Source organism: Acanthisitta chloris, unplaced genomic scaffold (genome assembly GCF_000695815.1).
Source record: "Acanthisitta chloris isolate BGI_N310 unplaced genomic scaffold, ASM69581v1 scaffold3127, whole genome shotgun sequence".
NCBI lineage: Eukaryota > Metazoa > Chordata > Aves > Passeriformes > Acanthisittidae > Acanthisitta > Acanthisitta chloris.
In genome coordinates this window covers 88,898-115,717 of record NW_008681901.1, presented here as the reverse complement: position 1 = coordinate 115,717, position 26,820 = coordinate 88,898, and the positions used below count along the sequence as shown (strand labels likewise).

The 26,820-nt window shown below is 41.2% G+C and overlaps 1 protein-coding gene across 1 annotated transcript; it reads right to left on the bottom strand.

The window, feature by feature from the left end:
* Nucleotides 1-368: 368 nt before the first annotated feature.
* PLEKHG7 (pleckstrin homology domain containing, family G (with RhoGef domain) member 7) lies at nucleotides 369-25,395 on the bottom strand. The gene is made up of 13 exons (XM_009078263.1): nucleotides 25,186-25,395; nucleotides 21,755-21,850; nucleotides 20,540-20,689; nucleotides 18,425-18,520; nucleotides 16,087-16,182; nucleotides 14,677-14,790; nucleotides 12,758-12,932; nucleotides 10,721-10,836; nucleotides 9,868-9,961; nucleotides 8,030-8,109; nucleotides 6,487-6,646; nucleotides 1,674-1,771; nucleotides 369-476 (listed from the first exon to the last, which is right to left on the bottom strand). Exons 1-13 carry the CDS (start codon nucleotides 25,393-25,395, stop codon nucleotides 369-371), a joined length of 1,593 nt encoding a protein of 530 aa, XP_009076511.1.
* Nucleotides 25,396-26,820: the final 1,425 nt, after the last annotated feature.

Sequence of the window (26,820 nt, the reverse complement as noted above, 5' to 3'; positions counted from 1 at the left end):
GAAATTTAGGAATACAGTTTGAATGATGGAATAAGACTTCTAGATTTATCTGGTGAATGAGTTCCCCTCACCAATGTAGGGATTTTTTCCCTGTCATGCATTATAGGAAATGACAAGTTGTATTAAAGCTTTCCTGGATGGCAAGAGCCTTCCCTAGGTGAAGCAAAGGAGCATCTAAGAGTGATATATTTGTTGCATGACTCATTTTTCCCCTCTAGTTTATTCCTACATGCCTGGTCCAAACTCTTCACTTTTGTCTAGTCAAGTCAGAAATCTGTTAGCTTCAGAAACTTAAGGCATTCTGGAAGAAATAACTGTTATCACCACAGTGCTCTTCCACTGGCTCTGTCAGTGCAGTGTTGACATTATTAAATTTCAGAGGATTCAACTGGGAAGCAGAAAGCAGTGCTTTTCTTGGTTTCATGTTGTGTGGTGTAATTCGAGATTGCCATTTCTATCTGTGACATCCATGCTTTCTGTAACAAGAAAAAATATTTGTAAACCAAGTCAACCTAAAATGTTCCAGTAATTTGGATGCATAAACACCCAGAGCCTTCAGTTTTATTTAGCCTTTCTTCAGGCCCATGCTCATAATGTCCCCCTCCCAAGACCTGCTATGTGCTGCCATCTGAATTTCAGTTTCTATCATCATGCTGACAGCATTCAGCTCTATACTTGCTGTCATCCAGGTATGAATACAGGGGATGATGGCTGAAGAGAGAATTTAAAATACGTAACTTTCTTCTCTCTATACTAGTCCAGATGGTCTGGTCACAGAAGCTGAGTTGTCTCTGAATTACTGTGATTAGACATTGAACTAAGTAACCTTTAAAGGTCCCTTCCAACCCAGACTATTCTATGATTTTATAACATTGAGAAGTTGGTAGCCCTGGTGTGAAGGCAGCTTTGGAAAGGAAAGGTCTTACTTCAATAACAGGAGGAAGTGATGAGTTCTTGAGTAGATACTGCTCCCGAGTACCAGCCAGTGACTTGGAAATGGAAAGAATTCACTCATTCCCAGAAAAAAAATCTTATCTTTTATTCATTCTGTTGCGATTTACTTTTAAGAATTAGTATTAGTGGTGGTCAAACTTCTGTACATTAGGTATTAGAGAATGGAGTTCAACTTACATGAGAAAACAAAATACTGCAAAGTGCCTGCCACACTTTCAGATGTGATGTGGTGTGAAAATGAGGGGTAAATTTATATAACAGTGGAATTAATCATACCATCTGTTCAATCTGAAATTGCAAGATGTGTGTTGTGCATAGATAAGCATGAGACAGTTTATGATCTGAGTACTATTGCATGTGAGTTGGGTGTTGGGGGGTTGTTTTAGTGTTGGCTTCTCTGTAGGGGCTGACCATCTTCATTTCTGTGACACAAGAAATGGCTCTTTGGGTTTTTTAAGCAATCAGAATTGATAATGTTTTTCAACAAGAGTATGACCTGCCATTAACCCTGATATAAAATTGGTACATATTCAACAGCAAAAATTCTGTAACGAATGTGTGAGCCAGAGCACTGGGGTGTTATTTTGATTTGTTTTGGTTTTGGTCAAATGTCACAACTGTAATAGATCCTTACTCACAGCATGACCACTTCTGGGCTGCCCTCCTGCTTTAGGGTGCGCGGTTGTGTAATTAGAGAAGGAAAAAAGTGTGCTACTTACCTTGGCAGTCTCTGTCTGAGCTTGTAGCAAGAAGACTGCTATGCACTGCTGATACCTGTTTTCATGCTGTATTAGGAAAGCATTTCGCAGACTGAAGACTGTGAAAAAATGTAAAGTGACATAAATGCACTTCATACAGCTGTCAGTACAATTTTATGTCACATTGGTTATGATTGAAGAAATGATATATGTAATGGCAATGCACCCCATTGAGGTTTTTTGTTGTGTGGGAAGCTTTTTAATTTCAAAACGTTAATTCTGCTTGCATTTGTTTTATTTTTAATTACTTTTATCAGTGTGCAGCTAAGGTGCTTTCGATTCTAGCAGAGGATCATTAGGAAATGTTTTTCTTCAAAGTGGACTAAATCATTACTGAAGTTAGAGAAAAACATACTGAAAAGTAAAGAGAAAGGCCCCATTTTAATTTTATTTAAATAGGTCTGTATGACAGCTGCCACGTAGGGAAGTGGCTGCACTCAGGCTAATGGTGGGTTTGGGTTCTCCCTGGGCATATGCCCGAGCTGGTGCTGCTGCTGGGGATGCCCTCAGTTGGCTGCTGGCAGCAACATCTCGCAGGGCCAGGCATCTTGCCAGAATTCTGGGCCTGATGATGACTTTCAGCATTAGGCAGCAGGTTTCCCTGCAAGGGGACACATTGGCATCAATGTCATGTCTGGAATGAAGGGGTGGATTAAGTGGGCTTTGAAGTGGAAGAGGAGGGAAATGCATCTTCATGTAGCCAAAACCCTGTGGCAGATGGCAGGTGTATTAGGGTGGGCTGGTAGTACCAGGGTGTGGGTCACAGCAACCTGTTGTAATGCTCTGAATTCACATGGCATTGCTTTTTTTATTAAGTGGAGTTGACATTGCTCTAAACAAAGGAATGCTGAGTGAGGTGTGGAATCATTTCCCTGCAAGCATTGGCCCTAAGCAGAGCCTTGATCCTGAACCCATGCAGCCTGAGGAGAGCCCAGATCTCAAGTTGTCAAGACAAGGCAGCATTTTTCTGAGTCTACTGAGTAGGCATATCTTTTTGTTAAATTTATCTAGTTCATATACTTTGCTCTAAAGCCTTGTACTATGTACAATATCTTGCTGCTGTGTAATGCTTCTTGTCCAAGCATTTCCAAGTTCTCAAAATGTTTCTGCAAGATGAAGAGTCCCATAATCCTAGTTTTATATAAAAGGAAAGTGGAGCACAGACTGGGTAAATTACTGCAGCAAATCAGTTAGCAGCAGAAATTTGTAGCAGCAGAGAGGATATGTTGCTGAACTCATGCCCTCTGTCTGTCTGTGGTCAATAGGAAACACAATTTTACAGTTCTAATATTGAATTTTCTGGACAATGCATGGCATCAGGCTGTCAATAATATTTTCTAAAAGAAATTCTGTGCCTTTAAAGATCACCAGTCTTTGATATAATGACATACCGGTGGGTCTAGCCCCTTCAAATGTAGTGTGAAGCATTATTGGGGCAATAATTAGCTGCAAAGATTAAATCCAGAGCAAAATGATAAAAGGAAAGCGATTTTCTAATCAGAAAGTATGTTGCTGCTTACAGCCTTCAGAAATGGGTTCCTACTATTACACTTACAAGTAAAATTACATCTCTTGTACAAGGTCATGGTGTTTGCAGATAGTTCTGGTTTTTAGGGTAGCTTCCTGGTGTTATGAGCACACCATTATGTCTCTTATCCCTTCACTGAAACGTAGAAGGCCTTGGGCTAGAATTATCCTGCATAATTATCAGCCTCCTGCCTGCTGCCAAAAGGTTATCTCTATGATATTGCAACATATATATTTTTTTCTAGTCCTTGTATTGAGCTTTATTTCCAAAGTGAGATCAACCCTCAGCAAACTAATGGATACAAAAGTACTTCTTAGATCAAAAATCAGGATTTCATTTTTGATTAATGTGATGGATCACATGCTGCCCTTTCTGAGAACATGGTAACTAATCTTTTAGTGCCACCAGGAAAAACAGTCTTCTTGAGATTGCAAATAAGTTGACAACATTCCCCAAGGTCACACATTCCTGACAATATGTGATATTTTCTTTCCCCCGCAAAGGGTCATTTTCTGTTGACACTGGAAGGTTTGCTTGCTGTTTTACACAGAATGGTGGAAATCTGAACTGCAAGCTCCCTATAGTAATTTTTCTCCCTGTTTTTATTGAACACCACCCCAAGGAGTCCTGTATTAGGATGGAGTTTCCAAGGTATTGCAAGACTACACGTAAGTAAAAGAGACTGCCATAGCTACAGCTGTAATAAAGTGATAGGAATATATGGCAGAGAAGTCAGACAATGAGGTCCAGAGTGCAGGGGAAGGGTCATAACCAGTGGACAGAGGCTGGGCTGAGATGCCTCTGTAAGTAAGTAACTTTGTCTATTCTGATGGTTGCAGCTGGATCACAGAGACAGAAAGACCGGTTAGGAATCTCTGCAAGTAGGAAATGCTGGCTTGGAAAAAAAAATACCCAAAAATCTTATTGCCGTTTTCATTATGGCTTTTATGGCCAATTTTGTAGGTGCAAACCAGAGGGTGGCTGCACTGCCCTCTCCAGCACCCAGAAGCTGTTGACCTTGCACATAGCCTGGGCTTAGGCCAGACATGGGGCTGCCCTCCCCTCCACCCTGCAGGCAAGAGGTGGCTGATGGGTTTACTTAATTTCTGCTGGGTTAGTAGGGAGACTCACTAGGCAGGCAGACAGTGGCTGGAGCACGTTTTAAAAGGTTATTATTCTGTGTGTTCATCCCCTTATCTCATGTTTAGTCATTTGCCTTTTATTGCCTACTTTTATTTCCTATCAGCATTGATGCAGAATGCTAATTTCTCTGGGTGAATATATTTCAAAGTTATGATAAATTTTACAGGCTCTAGGTTTATTTTCCATATATTTTGATTTCCTACAGAGCACTCTAGCTCCCTGTGCTATTCCTCTCAGTCTTTAAGATTTGGGATGACCCTGGAGCTCAGAGATTTGTATTTCCTTTAATTATCTTTGATACAGGAGGCTCCTGGGATCTCAGCAGTGTTAGATGGAATCATAGAATCATTAATGTTGGAAACGACCTCCAAGATCATTAAGTCCACCCTTTCATTGGACATCACTATGTCAACTAGACCATAGCACTAGGTGCTGTGTCCAGTTGTTTTTTTAATACTTCCAGGGTTGGTGACTTCCTGAGCAGCCTGTTACAATGCTTAACCACCCTTTGGGAGAAAAAATTCTTCCTGATATCCAGCGTGAACAACCTCTGGTGCAGCTTGAGGCTATATCATCTGTCACTAGTTGCCTGGGAGAAAAGGCCTGCCCTCACCTAGCTACAGCCTCCTTTTGGGTAGGTATAGAGATTGATAAGATACCCCCTGTGCTTTCTCTTCTCCAGGCTAAACAACCTCAGCTCCCTCAGCTGCTTCTCATATGACTTACTCTCTAGACCCTTCACCAGCTCCATTGTCCTCTGGACACACTCCAGCATTTCAATGTCTTTCTTGAAGTGAGAGGCCCAGAACTGGACACAGGGCTCGAGGTGCAGCCTCACCAGTGCTGAGTACAGGGGACCGATCCCTTCCCTACTCCTTGTGGCCACACTATTTCCGATATAAGCCAGGATGCCATTGGCTTTCCTGGCCACCTGGGCACACTGCTGGCTCATGGGTCAGCTGCTGTTGACCAGCATCCCCAGGTCCTTTTCTGCTGAGCAGCTTTCCAGCCACTCTTCCCTCAGCCTGTTGCACTGCATGGGGTTGTTGTGACCCAAGTGCAGGACCTGGCACTTCACCTTATTGAACCTCATACCATTGGCTTCGGCTCATTAGTTCAGCTTGTCCAGGTCCCTCTATAGAGCTTTCCTACCCTCCAGCACATTCACACTCCCACCCATCTGAGAGTCATCTGCAAACTGACTGAGGATGCCCTTGATCTCCTTATCCAGGTTATTTATAAAGGTGTTAAACAGGACCAGCCCCAATACTCAGCCCTAGGGAACATCACTAGTGACCAGCCACCAACTGGATGTTGCACCATTCACCATCAAGGTGAGGTGTGTGAAAACCTGCATCAGTGGCTCAGACTGAGGGGAGGCCCCTCAGTTCAGGAAGGATATTGAGGTGCTGGAGCAGGTCTAGAGAAGAGCAACGAGGCTGGTGAAGGGACTCGAGCACAAGTGCAATGAGGAGAGGCTGAGGGAGCTGGGGTTACTTAGCCTGGAGAAGAGGAGGCTCAGGGGAGGCCTTATCACCCTCTACAACTCCCTGAAAGGAGGTTGTAGTCAGGTGGGGGTTCGTCTCTTCTCCCAGGCATCTAGCAGTAGGACAAGAGGGCATAGACTCAAGCTTTGCCAGGGGAGGTTTAGGTTGGATATGAGGAAGAGATTTTTTACAGAGAGAGTAGTCAGGTATTGGAATGGGCTGCCCGGGGAGGTGGTGGATTCACCATCCCTGGAGGTTTTCAAGCTGAGACTGGATGTGGCACTTAGTGCCATGGTCTAGTAACGACGGTAGGGTTGGACTTGATGATCTTTGATTTCCATTCCAACCCGGTTGATTCTGTGATTCTGATTCATGCCTCCTCCCTCAAACTCTCTCAAATACATTCAGGCACATACCTGTAACATGGACGGGTTCAATGTTTTTCAGTATCAGTCTGTCTAGTGGGATGGGCTGGTCTAGGACTGTGCAAAATCCACCCTCTCTTATGAAGGATTGCAGCTCAGGAGTGAGGGAAGGACAGTCCAACCCGGTTGATTCTGTGATTCTGATTCATGCCTCCTCCCTCAAACTCTCTCAAATACATTCAGGCACATACCTGTAACATGGACGGGTTCAATGTTTTTCAGTATCAGTCTGTCTAGTGGGATGGGCTGGTCTAGGACTGTGCAAAATCCACCCTCTCTTATGAAGGATTGCAGCTCAGGAGTGAGGGAAGGACAGACAGGGATTAAGCTGGTGTCTGTGCCCCCGTATTTCTGGGAATAGAAAATGAAGTTGGTTAGCTGGTTTTCTGCCATATGTTCCTAAAATACAGGCACTAAACAGCTTTGAATTATGTGTTTTGTCTTATCAAAGATACACAGACAGCTTACTTGCCTGAGGAACCTTAGAAAAACTCACCAGTACCTGGAGCCCTCCTGCGAGGTCACACCTTGCGCTAAAAAGCCACAATAGAAACACAATAGAAGTCCATGGGCAGAAAACTGTTCAAAAGTATTTTTTTTTTTTATTCTTCCCTTTCTTTTAGTAGCAGGTCTTTTCCTCCATTCCTTGGAGGTGTGTTTCCCCATCTCCCCTCATGTCCATACTGAACACAGAATTCCTGGAGCTCCAGATGAGTTGCAGCCCTTCACAGAAGGTTCACCAACACATGTACATGGGGAAACCCTCAAAGAGACTTGTCTGAGGGCACCGGGTCCCTTGAATTTCTGCTGTCTTCACCATTTCCATTGCTAAGGGATGGGGTTGCTGGTCTAAAATCTCTCACTATATGCTTTGTCTCTCTCTCTCCTTTCTCTCTAAAGCAGAACACCTGCTTCTTTAAAAAAAAAACAAACCCAAAACCCCCCCAAAAAAAGCTCAAACCGAAACCAAACCAAGAATTCTTTAAATCAGACACAAACTTCTTGAGATTTAGCACAAGTCTACTTAGATTTAGTTTACTTCAGCTTCATAAACTTAATTCATTCGATGCACTCCTACACTGAAGCTTTAGGAATTTGAGGTCATCCAGTGACTTTTTTGGTGCCTAAATTCAGATCTTTATCATCTATAGAACTCTATAGCACCATTGAGCAAGAAACATTTTCTTAAGATGAGTCATTATATCTCAGATTTAAACTAGGGGAAATCAAGGCGGAGAGAGTTCCTACACTACAGGCAGTGTAAAAACTGAGAATAAAGCCAACCTCCCATCATTTTAGCATTTCCCTGGAGGTTTTTCTACCTGATTTTTTTTTTAAATTTTTCTGTTTTCCAACATCTCTGATACCTCTGGTGTAAAAATGTGTCATTAGCTGAACTGAGTCATGCAGGGAACATTAGAAAACTTCTAACATTCTTGAAACTTTTCTGAGCTTTAGGCATCCAGCACATCAGAACAACATCAGGAAAATATTAAGGTCTTGTAATATAAATTCTGCCTGCCATAGTGTTCCTGCAACATACTGAGCCTAGAAACATGGTTTTGAATCAATATTATGGTTAGCTATTAGCATAAGGATTTAACACCTGTTCTTCATGCCTATTAGTCATCTTGTATTTTTATCATCAGATGAGTCTTCCAAAGTGCATTCAAAATACTTTACCAAGCTAAAAACATGACGACCACAACCATGTATATCTCTATACATTATTACCTTTTTGTTACGTTTGATTTTGGTAATTAGTAGGAAATCATCGAATAGGAAGAGGTAGACGTCAAGGAGTCTTGTGCTTTCTGGGAAGGAAAACAAAAAATTCAATTTCATGGTCTCTTCTGCCATGCCTACAGTGAGAAGACTAGAGGAAAAGGCTTTAAGCTGAGACAGGGGAGATTCAAGTTAGATATTAGAAAAGAGCTGTTAGGATGGTCAGGCATTGGAATATATTGCCCAGGGAGGTGGTGGAGTCATCATCCCTGGAGGTGTTCAAGAGATGTCTGGATCTGGTGCTGGGTGATGTGATTTAGAGGTTACTGTCAGTGCTAGGTGGACAGTTGGACTGGATGACCTTGAAGGTCTCTTGCAACCTGGACAATTTTGTGATTATTTTAAGGAATTGCTACTTCTAAGATGAGGCAAATCTATGAATCACTGCATCTTACAAAATTCTTTTAACAAAGAAACATCATTTCCAATATAGTACACAATTACTCATCCCCCAGTCTGCAGCCTCAAACACAGTAAATCATATGTCTCTTGGTCATTTTGGCTACTAATACTTCTACCATGTAGCAGCTACCTTATTGCTATAAAACAACTACTTGCCTGTCAGGAAAAACGACCTGGATCCATGTTGTACAAATACAATGATTAGCATGCTAAAATTAGCAAATCCTGCCTGGTAAACAGTGAAACTTCTGAATATGGCAGAGATGAAGACATAGGGAAGTTCCACCTTTACCTGGTATGCTGCCCTTTTCATAGGCTTTTACAGTGATGAAGTGTTAATTGATAGCATCATAAAAGCCTTCCAAATACTACACAAAATAGTGCTGACTTATCTTTTCTTCCTAGATTAGAGGTCATAAGGATGTGAGGAATATAACAGTAGATGTCTGTGAGAATGCTTCAAAGTCTTTCAGGCTGATCTCCAAGCTATGCAGAAAACTCATGTCTTATTAGATGATCAGATGGTGTTTGGTCAAAGGTTGGACTTTTGGACTCAATCATCTCAGAGGTCTTGTCCAACCTTAATGATTCTGCAATAATTTTCTCCAGACTGCCCAGGCTCAGCCTCTTGCTCATGTAAGGAGAAAATCCTCCTCTCCTGCACAAGTAGAGATCCTGCAGCAGCTCCCCAGTAAGCAACCTGTGCCCTGCTACACAATAGTGCCTGTGTGTCCACAGTCACAAGTCTCTGCTTGGCCAGGGTGATAGAAAGTGCTGTGGAAATCAACTTGCTTGTGTGGGATCACTGTGCTACCTGTGGAGTTAATGGCATGTTGTATGTTATCTGCTCATAAAAAGGGAAGCCATCTGGCAGAATAACACCACCTTGTTCCAAGGTATCCATCAAAACAGAAGACTTAGCAGAGACAAAGTTGAAATAAAAATAGGAAATGCTTTTGGATTTTCATCAATTTTCAATAAAACACATAGGAGATATGGTGTAAAAGGGGTGAGGTATGTTGACATCAGTCCTCAGGCACAGGGGGCACCTTGTACAGGACAGTCTAAACTGCCTGTTTCCCTATTGCCACATTCTTCAACACAACAGTAAACACTCTCTTTGAGCAGCAGACATTGGCCAGCCAAACCAATTTCTTCAGCACCTGGCAGACTGAGTACCCAGAAGTGACAATAAACAATCGTGCAGACTACTCATCCTTTTGGCAGTTTGACTGTATCTCAGTCTCTCTCTGAGAAGCTGTACATTTGCTTTTTCTCCCCTGCATCTGTCCAAATGCTGTCGCAGAGGTTCATTCTGCACCTGCCATAACAATGTATAATTCTGTTAAGCTGACTCCCGAAATCAGGATATTTAAGGACATTACCTGCTAGTGCCAGCCTCCCTTCATGAAGGAGAAATCGGTTTGCTGAAGACAAAATGTTTTCACTGCTATTTTCTCTTAAGCTTTGCTTCAAACACTTGACCCAAAAGAGAGAGAGAGAGAGAATGGGTAGTCTTGTATATTTGATGGTGAACTGAGAGGCAACCAGCAGTTAAACAAGATGAGCATATGTGTGTTCTTATCTCAGGGCAAACATATCACAGAGCTGATAAGTGAGCACCTCTGTGTTTCTGTAGCAGTGCTATTGTTTAAAGGTGTTTATGCTTTTGAAATGTTCAGCTGGGTTTTACTTTTCCAAAGTGACCCTCATGGTTTTTGCAGCCCTGCATGTGAACAGGCATAATCCTTGAGGTGAGACCCACTCAATTATGTCTTTTTGGGTAAGGGGATAACCACAGCAGAAAGATGCACATTGAAGTATGCTGTGTAATTTTCTGTAATGTTATTTAAATGTAAATGGAAAGTTTTTGGCTCAGCTTGAGGCAAATAATTTCTACTTCGTATCTTTATAAAATAGTGGTAATAAATAGTGGATGTAATACTTACATCTATCCCATTTCATTCTGTCCCCTAAGAGCAAACATTGGAGAATCCTCCTGGTACGTATGACTGCACTCTGGTGGATGCTATCTGAGAGCAGCCCATGCTGTCATGTGAGGCACTGTGCATGTTCACCTATAGTGTTTGCAGTGCCCAGGCTGGAGCTGCTCCTGTTAGAGCACAGCCATCCCCAGTACCTTGCATATAGACAACTAGCCAACTTTAGACTGCACTAGAAATAAAGATAGGAAGCTAAACCTTCCTCAAGTAAAACTGCCCTTTAAAATCTGCTTACCTCTGGGACAAAGAACCTTTTGTCACGATCCCAGACCTGGGGCCAAATTATGACCTCCTGCAGCTGCCTGAACTTCTGAAAGTTGTCCAACCACTTGACTTTACCTTCCAGATCCCCTGAAATATGTGAAACACCAGTTACTGCCAAGGCTGGCAAGATCAGTCCTGTTTCTAGAAGATGCTGAATACCAATTTCCTTCAGTGAAAGCCAAAGAGCCTCACATATAAAGTCCCAGAAGAAATCTTGGCCTCATTGTAAAAAATGTCTAAACTCTTCTTAGATCAGCAGAGACAGAATTTCAGTTCATGCACTCAAAGATGCTTAAATTCGTTGCTAAATGAAAAGGTTGTGTTTACTAATCTGTCTGGGGAACAGAGGGAATAATATAATATACAATTAAACTGTAATCTTAAAAATTTCTTTCAAAAAGTCCTACCTTTCTAAAGTGTCTGGAGTAGTGACAGAAAAATAATTTTCATTATATGCAGCCTGATAAAAAGGCTGTTGAATTGATGAGAATTAATTTTGAAGGAAGTGTTGCCAGAAGTGACTGCAGTATTTAACTGGGGTGGGATACCTCAGTCTGTGAAAAATGGGGACTGTGTCTTTGCTGATTCAGGGCCATTATGGGAAAAACTTTAATGGACCTGCAACTTAAATTTCAGGGTTTTGGGTTAAGTGATATTGCAGACAATGGTTTCAGAAGGAGAATGCTGTGACTGCAACTGCTCTTTATGTCACCGGTTCACTGTTCAAAAAACAAAGGCAGATCCTTGTCAGGCACCTGTGAACACAGATCGCCCCTCTATCTTTGGTTTCCCTGACCCAGAGGTATCTAAACTTGGGAAGGACCTATTCGTCTGTCAGTAATACTCCCCACATATCCCATGGTCTTTTGGGGCTATACCTAAAACTGCTGTCCTCCCAGCAGACATCCCCAGGCTAGCAACAAAACCTTCTTATTTTCCTATGGGACCCGTTCTGTGGAGAAAAGTGTGATCCTTGTGTGGGCATTAGACTAGACTACTCGTAAGACTTGGCCAGAAGAGAAGCAACCCAAGTCTCTTTTAGGTGGTAATTCTGTCATTGGAGTATTTACCCAAGAAGAAGGAGCCCCTGATTTATGCATCTCTAGAAGACATTAACCCTCTCTCTGCCTCATCTCCTGAGATGTGTGAGCCTTCAGCCCCTGGAATGGGGAGAAGGATGACAGCAGAGAGCAAGTCACCATGCTGGGTAGTTCAAGGCCCTGGTGAGCTGCTTGTGAGGATGAAGCACTGCCTGACACCTGTCCCTGTCAAGACTGGTGGGATAAGTGTTTTGCTAATGTCCTGTGTTGTCTTTGATTTCAGTGAGGGCTGCATGAAGCCTTTGGGGAATAAACCTATCTGCTGATGAACTATATGGCCATAAGACATTTAGAGATGCATTTAAAGCTTCCTGAACAAGACTGACTTCATAAATTATTTAGAACTAATAAATTATTTACTTAAAACAAAATGCAGGGAAAAAATAATACCTGGACCAACCCCTTCTTTCCCACAAGAGCTAGAGAAAATCTGTAGCTGAGACATCTCTTCAGCTACTTTACATGGTAGGACCCTGTCATTAGTAAAAGGTCATCGACATAATATTCCCCTTGTGAGTTCAAATTTATCCTATTAAGGATCAGCCCCGACAAATCCTCCCTACACAGAAATCCAACTCAAAGACTTCTTTGTTTGAGATCTTTTGCAATTTGTTCTAATTTGTGATCTGCTCTTAATTGTTTGCATGTCACTACAGATGATGCTGAGCAAATACAAGTGAGTCACTGATTTGGGAGTCCTGTGACATTGCTCAGAGAGGCTTTGACAGCACAAGGTTGGGCCCAGTCATTTCTTACAGAATGAGGCTCAGGATTGTAGAAAGGCACACAAATCATCATTGCATCTCTGCAGAGAGGCCGGACCAATTCACACTAAGGACGTGCACGAAAAAGCCACATAATTTGCTAATTGTTAATCGCATACTTGACTTTTAACCTTGGCTACTTACGTATGGACTTTTCCACCTTCTCTTTAAGTGACTGGATAAAACCTTTCTCTGTTTCGTCAGTGCTCCTCTTCCAGATGTTGTTAAGGAGGAGGGGATAGCGCGTCAGTCGATGCAGAGGAGCGACCAGCAGCTCTGGCAGATGCAGCCTCTTGCACTGTTCATTTTGTTCACACCACTGCTGAATACAGGGAAAACCTGCCTTAGGTTTCAGCTTGCTTCCTGGCTGAGAGGTAGCAAACAGTTTGCTGCATGATTAGATGACTGTAATGAGACAGGGGCTAATGAAAGGTGAGTTTCTCGCACAGTGAGAGCAATGGCTCTTGTCATGGTTTAACCCAGCAAGTATCTAAACCACACAGACACTCATTCACTCTCCCCTCCTGCTGTGGGATGGGGAAGAGAATTGGGAAATAAAAAATAAAATTTGTGGTTTGAGATAAAGACAGTTTAAATGGACAGAAAGAGAAGGAGAAGAAAATAGAATTTGAATATACAAAACAAGTGATGCACAATGCTCACCACCCACTGACCAATGCCCAGCCAGACCCAGAGCAGAGGTCTTCCCAGCTATCTTTCCCTCTAGTTTATACACTGAGCATGACATCATATGGTATGGAATATCCCTTGAGTCAGTTGGGGTCAACTGTTCCAGCTGTGTGTCCCCACCCCCCCCAATTTATTGCACCCCAAAGCCTCCTTGCTGGTGGAGTGGGGTGAGAGACAGAAAAGGCCTTGACTTAGTGTAAATGCTGCTTAGCAACATCAGTGTGTTATCACAATTACCCTCATCTTAAATCCAAACTGCAACACTATACCAGCTACTAGGAAGAAAACTTCCCAGCCAAAACCAGGACAGGTCTCTACAGGGGGAATTGTGCTGCTCCTCCAGATTAATTTTCTGCATTGCTGCTTCCCATTCCAGATGCTGTGGCCACGCTAGCAGATCAAACAGTGCTCTTATTTATTTCCTGTTTTAATTTTCTCAGGAGAACCTGAGAAAATTAACCTGAATTAGGTTTGAAAGCCACCTTATGTTTTATGGTCATTTCTACTTGCCACTGGGGAACTTTCTCCTAGGTGTGAATGAATGAAATCCTTGTCAGGGATCAAGCAATGTGCAGCTCCAAGGCCCAAGCTACAGAATTTGCCCGCTACAAAGAGGTGTCTTCCCAGTTTTGGGCTGTCTATGAGAAAAGCCCACTACTTCATGCCTCTCTTTCTAAGCCTGTAATGTTGAAGATCAGTCTTAAGTATTTACAGGACACACTGGTCTGCTAACAATGTCAGATAGAGCAGAGCCTTCCCCCTGAGATCCCCTGACATCCACTGCACTGGAGAGAGTTGTTGCTTCAGGTAGATGTGGTGTTAGCGTAGACAGAACTTGCTCTAGTGCTGCAGCTTGAAAAAGACATCACTGATAGCCTTGTCCAGCCTTAGAGGGAGGTAAATACTTGCTTACTAGTATTGTTTTGATACCAAAGTAAATAATTTGAGAGAGATTGCACAATGTGGCTTGGGTTTTTTTTTTTTTGTTTTTTTCCTTTTCCTTCTGTAACCATTTCACTTTGTTAAGGTGGAGGTCAATGAGTCAAGGGATTATGTGCAAAACATCTGAGTGACAGAGGCTAGCAGAATATATTTTCTGCCTGCAAAAATGCAGCCAGTTGTTCCTTTTTGGCTTTCCCCTCTTACCTGTTCTAAATTAAAAGTATGGACTTTCACATGTGCAGGTGAACATACACTCAAAAGGATGACTTTTTACCTGTGATAGCCTCTGCAGGTCAAAAAAATTGTTGTGAAATGCTATCTACACAGTTTTGTTTCCAATGAGCTTTCTTAGTCTGCTGTTAAAGTCCTGTCAGAAGAAAGTAAAGCTGAAGACAACAACAATAGCAACAACAATAAAACCATCACTTTACTTTCAGGTAGATGCCAAAATCTTCTCTCTGTCTCAGTTTTTCCAAGTAGAAGACAGCAGAGGTATAATTAAGGCAATAAATCTGGTGTGTCTGGCAGAGGTCACCCTGGAAAAACTGCAGAAAAGACTTGGAAACTTATCAAGAAATAAAAATGTCATGACAAATGGAGGAACAACAGTTTTAGTTTTGTGCATTTTACCTGAGCTTTTCTTGTACCTAGGAAAATAGGGGAAGAGACAGAGGGGGAGTTAAAAAAGTAAAGGGCAAGTTAAACTGTAATAAAAGTGTAAACTAGTAACAAAACCACAACAGTGCTCAAACAATGCATGGGAGCACAGTTTGAACAGTTCTGCAGAGGTATAACACATTCTTAGACTTTGTTCTCATTAAAAATAAAGGATGTGAAATTCATAAAGCCCACTATCTATGGAACAACTTTAATGACTTCATGTAGCATGGTATTTTATGTCTGAGTACATTAGGTAACTCTTAGAAATCATAGCATAGCATCATTTAGGTTGAAGATGTCATTCAGGATAAAATGCAGTTTTGTCTGGGATTTTGTCAGTCTCAAACAAACATTATTAATAGGAATGCCTGAAGTCAGAGGTAACAGGGATAAGGAACCAAGCTCTAGCCTCCCTTTCCCTGTTAAAATTCCTGACACTTAAGTAGGGTTTGCTTCAGTATTTCCCAGAAGTTTTCTAATGGCTTCTATTATTAGGAAAAGTTCAGGTCCATGAATTGATCTTCTGTCTGTATTAATATTTCCGACTTTACAAACACTGGGAAGTTGTGCAGGAATTAGAGCTCCTGGAGACTCTTATTAAGACAACTGCCTTGTTTACCATTCAGACTGCCCAAAAAGGTTGCAGGGCAGGTCTTGGCAGCAGCAGGACAGCTGTGTCTGTGCCTCTCTCTTGCTTAGCAGACACAGGACAAAGTGTAAGAGGTATTCCAGTCCCACTGAGCTCTTAATTAAAAAAACTTTTCGGTCTGGTCCATGGAGTAAAGGAAGATATATGCAAAGGAGTGGAAGGATGCAGGGAACATCCAGTGATGGGACTGGGCTCCTGTGTCAGGGAAATATCTTCCACAGGGCAGGAAGGTTGCCTCTGCCAGTGGCCAGGACTCCTCAGGTTCTGGGCTGCCATTGCCCAGGAAGGGAAAATCTTTCCACATTTTGTTCAACATAAAGAGCACCTTTCCATGACCACCTCAAACATGGCAATGAATAAAAAGAAAACATCCTTGCTGATAGGAGCTGTTTGAGGCTGAGACCAAACTGCCTGTGACGGATGACATATCCTTGACTGACTTGATTGCTCCAAAGCATCTGCATGCTATGATAAATGGTCTGCTGCAAGGACCAGCTGACATTAAAAGCAAGAATACTTCTAATTGTGTTACCATTCTGAGTATGGAGCTGAAATCCATAGGAGAGTCTGACTTGCTGACATGGTTCTTCACAGTTTCAAAAAAAGTTTTCAGAAATCTGAGACTTATCTAAGTAAGGGAAAAAAAGAGAGAAATTAGCATCAATGATTTGAAGTTAAGATTAAAACAACTATTTCCCATCCTTGGCTTCAAGCCTAATGGGTGCCTGTACTTATCTCTATGACATTGCCAGAATTATCTTCAGAATTATGCTGAGAATGCTTTAATTAGTCAGAAAAAAATCCCTAATCTGTACAAATACCCACATATGTCATGATAATGCTTTATGATGAAAGCTTTGAAAAAAGAGAGCTATTCCATTTAAACTTGTTTCAGTGTAGCAGCTGGACTGAAATTAAAATTAACATGAAAAATGACAGTGGGTGAATGATATCTGCTGGGAAACACTGATTGTATATGACAGAGCTGTGGCAATTAAGGGAAACTTCATGGTCATTTGAGGAAGACACCATCTTTCATGGTTTGAGTTTGTTTCATGCAATTGAAGGTGAGGGAACTTTCTATAAAATGCTATAAAAAGTCACATATTCCCCATAAGTTAAATTCATATGTTTGCACTAGATTCAAGAATGCCCACATTATCAGTTAGATGGGGGTGAAAGCCTGCTCCTAAGCCCACACTTGCCTCCTGAACACACTATTTTCACAGAAATTCATGACCATGCTCAGTTTTAGGCCAAATTTTGGGCTGGGGGGAACATTATCTGCTGTGATACTGCTATGAACCGTTGTTGTTGTAGCTGCACACACTGCTTTGTTTGGTGTGTAGGCGAGGTTGCTTATAGGATGGTGCTTATTCTTTAATTTTGACATTTACACCTTTTACAGCATGCATTTTTTTCATGCATTCAGCCTGCTGTAGAGAAGAAATGAATGCTGTAATACACATTAAAAAAGGCACAAAAGGCATTGAGAGCAGCTACCTTCTCCTACATTTAAGCACTATTTTATATACCAGTATGCATAACAGATGACCATTTGTCATCCTCATTATTAACGACAACAAAATTAGAAAATAAAATAGAAAATGTATTAAAGATAATTTTCTCAAGACATGACCAAACTCCAACCAAGCTCAAAGCTAAATGGCACACAGCAATATATCCCACTCCCTTCTTTGAACAAGAACAAATGAAGCAACAACCACACATCTGCTGCTGAACTCTAGTCGTTACCTGCATGTATAGTCTTAGTCCACAACAAGTACAAGGGGAAACACATCAGCTAAAAATCTCTTTACTTGTATCTCCAGGCCTGCTCAGGTGGTCTCTCACCAGGTGTGTGGTCTGTCACTGAGCAGCAGTGATTAGCTCATGTGCTGAGTTCTGGCTAATTGTCCCTACATTGCAGACCTTTCCTGATTTCCTTGTTTTGGCTAAAAAGGGAGATGTTCACTATTAAGGAGAGAATTACAATAAGGGAAAAAGCTTGAAATCAGAAACTGGTTTAGGGTGTGTGATGTGATTGTGAGCAGTCATTCAATTAAGGCACCTGAAGAGTGCTTTCCAAAATTCAGTTTGTTATTAAGGGTAAGGTGTCCTGTAAAAGGGCCCTCAAGCTAAGGAAAACTTCTGTTTTGCTTCTAAAGTCATGTAAAAGCTATTTTAGACTTATGGGTTTCTTAACTTTCAGGAGCTGAAAATGGTCTTCCAGAAACCAGCCCAGAAGCAGCAAAGAGTTGGAGCAGATCATAGCCAAGATTTGTGGTCTCCCTCCTCCTGGACAGTGTTGGGTAAGTAGCACACAAAGACAGAGCTTTCAGCCTGTGTGGGAAAGATCCTGACACACATGCTAAGGGAAACCTCAGCTGAAGAGAGGTGGTGACCACTTTGTTTTAGCTTGTTCCACTGCAGTGGCATAATAGAGAGCAAAGTCTTTGTGCCCATCTGTTTGCAAAAGGGAACATGCTACTGTGGTTATTTTGCCATGCTTACTGTTTACCTGTACAGATTGTGTAGTAGGAGTTTATCTTCACAACTCCTTTTAAAGGGTCATTGCTTCTGGGAATAAATCTCAAACTTGTGCTTACTTCAGAAACAACTGCCAAATAAGCTCTCCCACATGTTTAAAATGCCTGTTTATCTTTTGCTGGAGACACATGAGAATAATTTGTACTGGTGATATTTGACCCAAACTGGTACCAAATAGAAAGGAAAGAGAGACTGATAATTTAAACAAAGTTCCAAATGTGAGCAGTGAAATTGGATAGATATTTTATGGATGGTTGTTGTCTTCTTTTATTGAGCTGGTTGATTTCTGATCTCAGTAACGCTTCTGTTTTTTCACTCACCTTGTTTAACTCCTCTAAGTTTGCAAAAAGTCTCCACAAATCCACATCCAAGAGAAATTCATTACTCTGGAGGTATTTTAGAGTGTTCATAAATATCTTTAAAACCAAAACAAATCCATGTTATTTATTATTGATGAAATTGTGCCAATTCAGTATCACTTCCCTCCCAGAAAATAACATATTTGTACTGTAATTTTTATGAAATGATCATCTGCTTTGGGTTGGGCAGAAGATGGCATTCTGAGACAATTTTTCCTGACCTGCCTGAAGTCTAAATATTGGGTTTTGTGGGAGGAGGAGGGTATGAGTGATGCCTCTGGGTTTTGCTGTGGCTACCATGAAGGCAGCTGCGTCCCTGCTGTGCCCTCTGGCAGAAGAGGGGCAACTGAGCCCCCCGCAGAGTCCCTGCATGAAGGAATTAATAACATCAGAGACATAGTTACAGATTTCTGTGACCTTTTTAAATGCTTTCCTTCCTACCCCATGCATCTGCTGCAATATAAATTGTTTAGACCTACTATGGGGAAGAAAGGTGTTGTTGGAATAGTGTACGTAGAATTCCTGTGAAGGTTTTTCATCTCTTTGGATTGTTTTATTAACCTGTACTGACAGAAAACTGCATGTGTGTTTACTGGCTGTTAACATTTTACATTATTTAAGCTGATTCAACTGTAATGAATCTGACCTAAATGTGAAAAAGACTTAAAATATATAGGTTACTGAGTAGACTTTTTTGTTTATGTGTGAAAAGCATTAATGAAAAAACCATCATCCAGGTGCCAAGACTGAATAGTTAGTGAGAGTGTTTGCTTAGCCTTGTGTAATTCTTTAGTTACTATGCACAGGTTGACCTGAGACCTTAAAGGGGATTTATGGTGGTCTTAAAGCTCCCTTGGAGGTTCATTAAAATCACTGGAATATTTCTATACTTGGAAGTAAGTAGGTATCTGTAAAACTGGCTACCCAAATTCAATGGGTTCTTTCTTTGGCAGGAAAGTTTGGGTAGCTGGCATGGACTGAATAGTTCATCACTCATGGGTCACACAGGGCTGGCTAAGTCTTGTCTGTGGGTTCCTACATCAGACTCACCAAGGGGCCTGTGTGTCTGTGGCTACCATAAACCTTCCCAGTGTTCCTGCTGTGCCCTCTGGCAGAAAAGGGGCACTTTTAAAATTTTTTCAGTTTTCTGAACCAAGTGTATAGAAGGAAGAACGCTTTCCTCCTGCCTTGGACCAATAGCTGATCCTGTCATCCCCTTTCCTCTCCCTTCCTCTTCTGCCCCACCAATGAGGAATTCAGCTCACTCCTCTATTTATTCCCTTTACTTTGCAGTACTTCTTGTACTGTCTAGGCTAACTTTTCTGCAACATGGAAAATGTTTCACAAATCTTTTTCCTTTAACCAATAAAAAAATCAGAGATTGTCTCTGCAGAATAAGAGAAAAATGATAAGAAAATATTTATGGAAGCTTCCATCCTTTTAAATGCATACATTAACTTTTGATGTGTGGTGACTGTAAATAGTGCAGCTATTTTTGTAACAGTGTGTAATATTCTTGTCCATATTTCAAGCTCTTAAAATTCACTATGGTGGAGGTAATAAAGAGCTTTTGGGAGAGGAGTTGTCTTCAGCATGCTCATTTTCATGTAATATTAGAAGTACAGGTCTGATGAATTCTGAGGTTTTCATGCTCTAGTCAGGTTAATCAAACCACAGCTCTATATGAAGTTAAACAAAGACTATAATATTACAAATTAGTAGTAGAGAAATGTCCAGTATAGCCAATTAGAGAGTGGCTTCAGTTCAGTGTTCATGAGAGGAATAGTGGAATGTCAGTTGAAATTCCTGGAAGGATTTGCAATCAGATGGTGATTGCAAAGTGCTAGATTGCATCACGAGAAAGTGATGTTTAGAAGAAGAGATTCCATCATAAAGAAAGAAACCAAAGGGAACTGTGGAAACAGGATGAGCAGACAAGATGGGAGAAAAAACCCAGGTGCTTGTAATTCTCCTATAGATACCTAATGAGAGGTTTCAGGTTGGCTTTGTGTCTGCCATGCTGACATAAGAACAAATAATCTTTCATTAATTTTGAGAAGTAAAATCTGCAGTTACCATCTTGAGAACCAACAAATGATCCAGAAAGTAAGTGCATTCACTTGTGAAAAGTTCCCACACTGCTGCTTCTTTTTTCACTTCTAACCGGCTGTTGACAGCTTTCTGCTCAGTCTGTTGCTCATTTATAAATTCCTGCCACGATTTACTCTATTGATTGAAGAAGAAAGAAAATGACCAATTGAATCATCAACTGCTTCAGACCTTATGGAAAGAATCTATGATCTAGTTCCCATGTAAAGAGCTCAACTGCTGGTATTAGTGATTCTTTGTCTGATAGGTTAAATATTCTTTTAAAAATTTTTTTAACCCTGACATTTTCCTCCAAAATATTTATAATCTAAACATGTTGAATTTGAAAATAGCACAGCATGATAGTCTATGTTTGTGGGATGTTGCATCAAAAGCCAGTGGATAGCTTGCAAACACTAAGGAATTCAATCTGCGATGCTTCCTATTTTCTAGATGATAAAATCAAGTAACCAAAGGACTAGGTCTTTATAGTTACTTGGAAATTGTTTTGTTTAGTCACCTTACTGACTTTCCCCAAAGTCAGATGTCCCCATATAAGTTAGGCACTGGCAGGAGCCCTCAACAGCTGTGTCTATGGGGAGCTGCAAATACCAACCTGCTGTGAGAAGCAAAAGGTTTGCTTTGGAATGGGGTGGGATTAGGTGTGGGTTACCTGAATATAACCCTGGTAGTCCAAGCTTGGCATTTCTATGGGTAGGGACCAGAAGCCTTGTTTATCTGGCTGACAGGCTTTGGTGGGATTTCTGCAGCCAAACCTTGGTGTTGGCACTGACCCCTATGTGGCTGCCTCCGAACACAGCCCTAAGGCAGCAATGGAGGTGACTGTGTGCCATTTGACATCTCTGTGATGCTGCAGTTTCTTTCCCCAGACCTGCAGGTGCTGCTGAGAGGGTTGTCTTGATGCCTTTTTCTGAAGGTGGTACCTCCCTGATCTAGGGCAGTCTGGAATGCTGGCAAAATCCAGATGGTTTTGAGGGCCCCTGCTAACCTTCTAAGACCCTCAGTTTCCTCCTTACCCCTCCATTTCAAATGGCAAAAATATATTTTATGCTTTTGAATTAATTTAGCAGAAAGGTCTCATATCCAGATTAATGTACTGAAAAATGTTAACTTTAAAAGAACATGAAATTCCTTCTCCCATCTTGACATATCTTCTATACAGTATACTGAGTATTTTGATACCTTAAAGCAGAAAAATTCATATGTGCCACAGTCTATGATCTTAACAGTTGAAAGAAAATTTTCCAGATCAGATGCTTGCTTTTGTTTGTCTTTAGCCTGTTGAATGAAAAAAAAAGAGAAAAAAGCCCCTGATTCATACAGTGTTTTAAAGAACTGTTAAGAATTTTCCTAGCTCTGTAACCTTGCCATAATCCTTAAGGAGTTTGCCCTTAACTGAATGATTTCTTTATATTCCAGGCTCTCCTACAGAGAGACAAGGCAGTGATGGCAGGTTTCTTTGTAGCTATGGATGGGATGTGTAGGTGCCTTAGGTTTGGGTGTGTAAGATCTTACTTATGTAACACACAAGTCTTTGGCAGGGCAAATCACTGGTATGGCAACAGCCAATGGGCTACCCATGGAGGACAGAACAAATAAAATATTTTGCTTTCTTTAGCACTGTCAGACATAGAGGACAACAGATTCATCGCTGAAATCATCCTTCTGCCATAGGTATATAAATTTATCTGTTAATTTATTGTTTTGGTTTTTTTTATTTGAGCTGCATATTGAAATAGCTCCTTTGGTCAGCTGCAGAGTAGTGTGTGTAAAATCAGCTTTCAGAAATCTGAAAGAATAGCAGGAGCTTGTGTGAGGGATTGTGAAATAAAAAAACATTACTTCTGTTCCATCTTCCGTTTTTCAGGCCATGGAAAAATTTAATCATTATTTATGAACTCTAATTTAGTGCTGTGGGCACAGAATTATAAGATGTTGGCCTAACTTTCATCTGCTGTTGGCATCAGTATATTCTCTTTTCATGTATTTCTATTGTCGGAACTTTAGGCCTCGAATTCAAGCCGATTTTGAAATATGTGTTTGATTATAATATTTGAAATTCAGAGTTTAAGCTCAGCTCTTAATTTTGAAAGATAGATTGAAATGGAGCAGAAACAATAATGCAGCTATATATGTGCACACTTAACCAATGTACCAGCAATTGAATTTTCATAAATTAAATCTTATGTCATTTAATAGTCTCAGAAATTACTTCTGTCTAAAATCAAATGCTTTTTATTGCAAATTTCAAATATTTTGCTGAATTTAAAATTCTCAGTTTTAGGCCATGCCCTTTCAAATATTATAGAATTGTTATCAAATGAAGTAGGAACTCTTGTACTTACTAATATGAGCACTTGCATTGGTTTCATTTGCACAAACTCTGATAAAATGCAAAAACTATTGGGAAGGGGCTATTCACAGTTACACCTTTAGGCGTGGAAAGTTATCAAGACGCTTGTAAATAGTTTTTTTGAATGATGAACAGTACTCAGAAAGTAAATTCAGATACCTTAGTAAGTAAAAGTATTAATAAGTGGAAAAGACAAGGAAATGTGTTAGACAAGGAGATTCACTGAGCTGAGTTGGTGTGTATGCTTTTACTGGTCAGTGTGAGGGTACCCATGAGAACAGGAAATGCCTAAGAAAGCTTCTAAAAAAGCTACTTTGATAGGCAAAGCTTAGATCCTTTCCATGTGAGTGGGACTTTGGCAGATACTCCAGAGCCCTAAGACATGCAGAAAATACAGGATACACTATGGTCAAAGCAATGATGCAACTGACTTGTCCACTTTGAGCTACCTTACCCTGGGGAGCTGCATTGGACCTGCTTCCACCCCTAAACACACTGTATGAGACCTCCTGCATTGCCCACCCTATTCTGCCCTCCTGGTGCCAAGGACACCTCTCCTCCCCCCTCCCACTGGGGAGCAGTGGCACTGACTGTTGTCATGTGCATCACATGAGGTGGCTGCGTAGGAGCCACCCAATCTTCGTTGCAGATTAATGTCCAAACAGTCCCAGGGTGGGCTGAGACCTCTGAGATCAGCTCATCTGCTGGCTGTCTTTCTCCAAGGGCAGGAAAGTAAAGAAACTATTTTTTACCCAGGTTAATTGTGAGGGAAAGCAAAGTCAGTGCAAGGAAAAATAAAATGGTACAGTACTCACAAATCCTCTTTTGGCAAATGGCCACCTTGACTTTTTGGACTCTAATGGGTAAAATAAACGTTATCAGTAAAGAAACAAATAGCTAAAAATAAAGCTGTTATTAAAATACTTATTTTTAGAAGAAGCCTGGTATACTATACTCTACTTGGCTCAGATTTAATGCTTAAGTTTAGGCAGTTTGTGCACCAGACTTAAAACCCATTAAGCCTGTTGGATTCCTCCCAGCAAGAATTATGACTATCTGTAATGGGATCTTGGATGATGCTAAATACTCCAGCTTGCTGCAGATGATCCATATGTGATTGCCAATTCTTCACATGGGAAAATGCATCGTAACTCAAGCCAATTCTTGAATATAATCATTATTTTGAAGCAAGAATTAGTCTGTGCCTGTTCATTAGTGATAACTTGGAGGTATGCAGGTATTTAAAACTCCTGCGAATAAACAATCCTACAAGTCCTAAGTCTTAGATCTGTCATGGGGCTGGCACAGTGGGGCAGGCTGTAATTTCTGGTCCTTGGTGAGGCACAGGGAGAGCTGGGGATCTAGATGTAGGAATGCACTGGTGTGTGGTGAGGAGTGACTGTGTTTGTGCAGCAACTAAGCGGTAAAGATTTTCTGTGTGTGGCATCTACCTTCAGGCCCTTATGTGACTGGGAATCACTGTCAAAACTATGTCCTTCTGGAGTTTGAAGGTCTTGGTTATTCTGGGGATGACTGGCTTATTTGCTTTCATGGAACTGCTGGTTGTGGCATTGCTTTTTGAGAAAATTTTTATCTCTGGTCACCATGGTCTCTGGTAATCACACTGCACACTATACTATATTCCACAATAGATATTTGTGGAAATTGATTGCATGTCTGAACTTCAGTTTAGGAAGGTGTTGTGAGCAGCCTCTAGCCATGAGTTGGGTCTGCTACTGGAAAAAGCAGCATGGGCCACTCTATTCCCTCTGTTTGAAGCTGTGCAGGTATTAATTTGTAACCCAACTGCTTGAAGATGGAAATCCTGGTCTGGGCTCTGGGTACTCCTAGCCTGCAGAGGAGCAAGGTGATTCATGCCCTACACTCTCATCTATTTCTTGCATTTTGCATTCAACAATTAAATGCAGGAGAGGAAAGAAGAAGAGGAATTTTACAATTGGCAATGCAGTCACTTTGGTGTGGAAGCACAGGACAACAGGACCCACAAAGGCTGGGCTGCCTTATGTTGTCATTGTACCCATCCTCCCTCCCAGTCTCACTTGCACACATGCTCCAGTCCTGATTTTTGCTGGGCTCAGATGAACAAACCCCAAACAATTAAATGCAGGAGAGGAAAGAAGAAGAGGAATTTTACAATTGGCAATGCAGTCACTTTGGTGTGGAAGCACAGGACAACAGGACCCACAAAGGCTGGGCTGCCTTATGTTGTCATTGTACCCATCCTCCCTCCCAGTCTCACTTGCACACATGCTCCAGTCCTGATTTTTGCTGGGCTCAGATGAACAAACCCCACCCTGTACCTGCGCTCTTTTGAGTAGGGCAAGTAGTCCATGGCACTGTCTGACACCAGGAGATCTCCAGGGAACACCTCGAGTCCCGGCAGACTCACTACCAGGGAGCTACGCCTGCGCTCGGCTGATCTGTGAGATGCAACAACAACACATGTCATCTCCCTCCACTGGAGACTGTAGAGGAAACTTCTGAAGTGCTCCTTGCTGATACAGGAGGGAATCAGCTAAAAAACCAAATCACAGTGGCTATGACATAATGTGTTAAAGGAGCAATGAACAGAAAATTTCAGCGACTGACAGCAAACATCTAATTATCTTTCCAACTCCACATTGTTGCTGAGACCAAGGTGCTTACGGCCATGGCTTGTTTCAGCTAGTAAGTAATTAAAGCATTTAAATGTTGGACATTCATGGGTTCTTCTGAGAATAAGCAAAAAGTGAACAGGGATTTCAGAATCTATGTTTTGGCACTGGAGTCCAAAGGAACAGTTAAATACTATGTTCCTAGCTGATATGTGGCTTGTCATTACTTTTAACCTTCATATAATTCAGGTGTTTTCAAGAAGAGACAGCACACTAGTGAAACTGTAAAAATGTGTTTTGGGGTTTTTGTTTTGGATTGGGTTTTTTTTGTATTTAACCTTTTAGCTAGTTTGTGTTATTTTAATTCTAAATGTTTTTGACGTTTTTCCCCCTGCTATTTCAAATAGTTTTTATTTGAATGTAATATGACTTAGTGGCCCTGCTGACTGGAAAAAAAAAAGGCTCTTTCCAACTATTGTTGCTGCTAATGGAGAACATTGTCCAGGATGTAGATCCATCAAGGAAAGTGACACAGGCATTCTGTATCCAACTGTGTCTGTGCCAGAGGCTGCTTGCATTCATACGCAGAAACTGTTGATGCACATGAAAAACCTTTTTGGATTTTGCTAATAACTCATACCTACACCTAATACCTAATTAATTTTGTTAGTGTCCTGCTGCAAAGGGACTGATGTCTACAGATGCTGTTGTGCTGCCTTCAGTTGACTGATGCATAAAGGCTGCATTAAGGCTCAGTAACCAAGTAGCTGAGGGAGGAGACACAAAGTGTGTACATATATAAAAATTCTGTTTTTCAGTTACCACTTACTGTGTACGGTATTTTTGGTCAGTTAAGTATGATTCTTATTGGTTTGTTTGGGTTGGGTTGGGTTTTTTTGCTTAGGCAGTTACTTTAGTGTGAATAACTGGCCATTTGCAAACACCTGATGTGAAACCTGGCAAGTATATTTTTTCCCCTTATGTGCATGACTTGTCACTTGACAATTTATCCACTGGCAGATGAGCTCTGAGGTAGAGAACTGGGATTTGATATGTGTAGCAGGACATGGAGATTATAATTTTTGTTATGATCTGACAGTGACATTGCTTGCTGTTGCCTTAGCTAAACAATTGAATGGTATAGATGAAAGCTGCTCCTAACAACAGAAGAGGATTGTAGGCTATCAGGAGATCTGGGACTTCAACACGTAAACCGTAGATATATTTGGGCTTGAAAACTACATGTTGAGAAGGTTACAACATGCAGTGCAGGACTTTAA

Excerpts from the sequence above, each read along its gene's own strand:
- PLEKHG7 (XM_009078263.1), bottom strand. The coding sequence starts at position 25,395 with ATGACATGTGTTGTTGTTGCATCTCACAGATCAGCCGAGCGCAGGCGT. Across the intron at positions 20,690-21,754 it reads ATGAATTTTTCTGCTTTAAG|AGTAAATCGTGGCAGGAATT; the intron begins GTATCAAAATAC and ends TTCAATCAATAG. Across the intron at positions 8,110-9,867 it reads AGGGAGGCTGGCACTAGCAG|AAAGCACAAGACTCCTTGAC; the intron begins GTAATGTCCTTA and ends TTTCCTTCCCAG.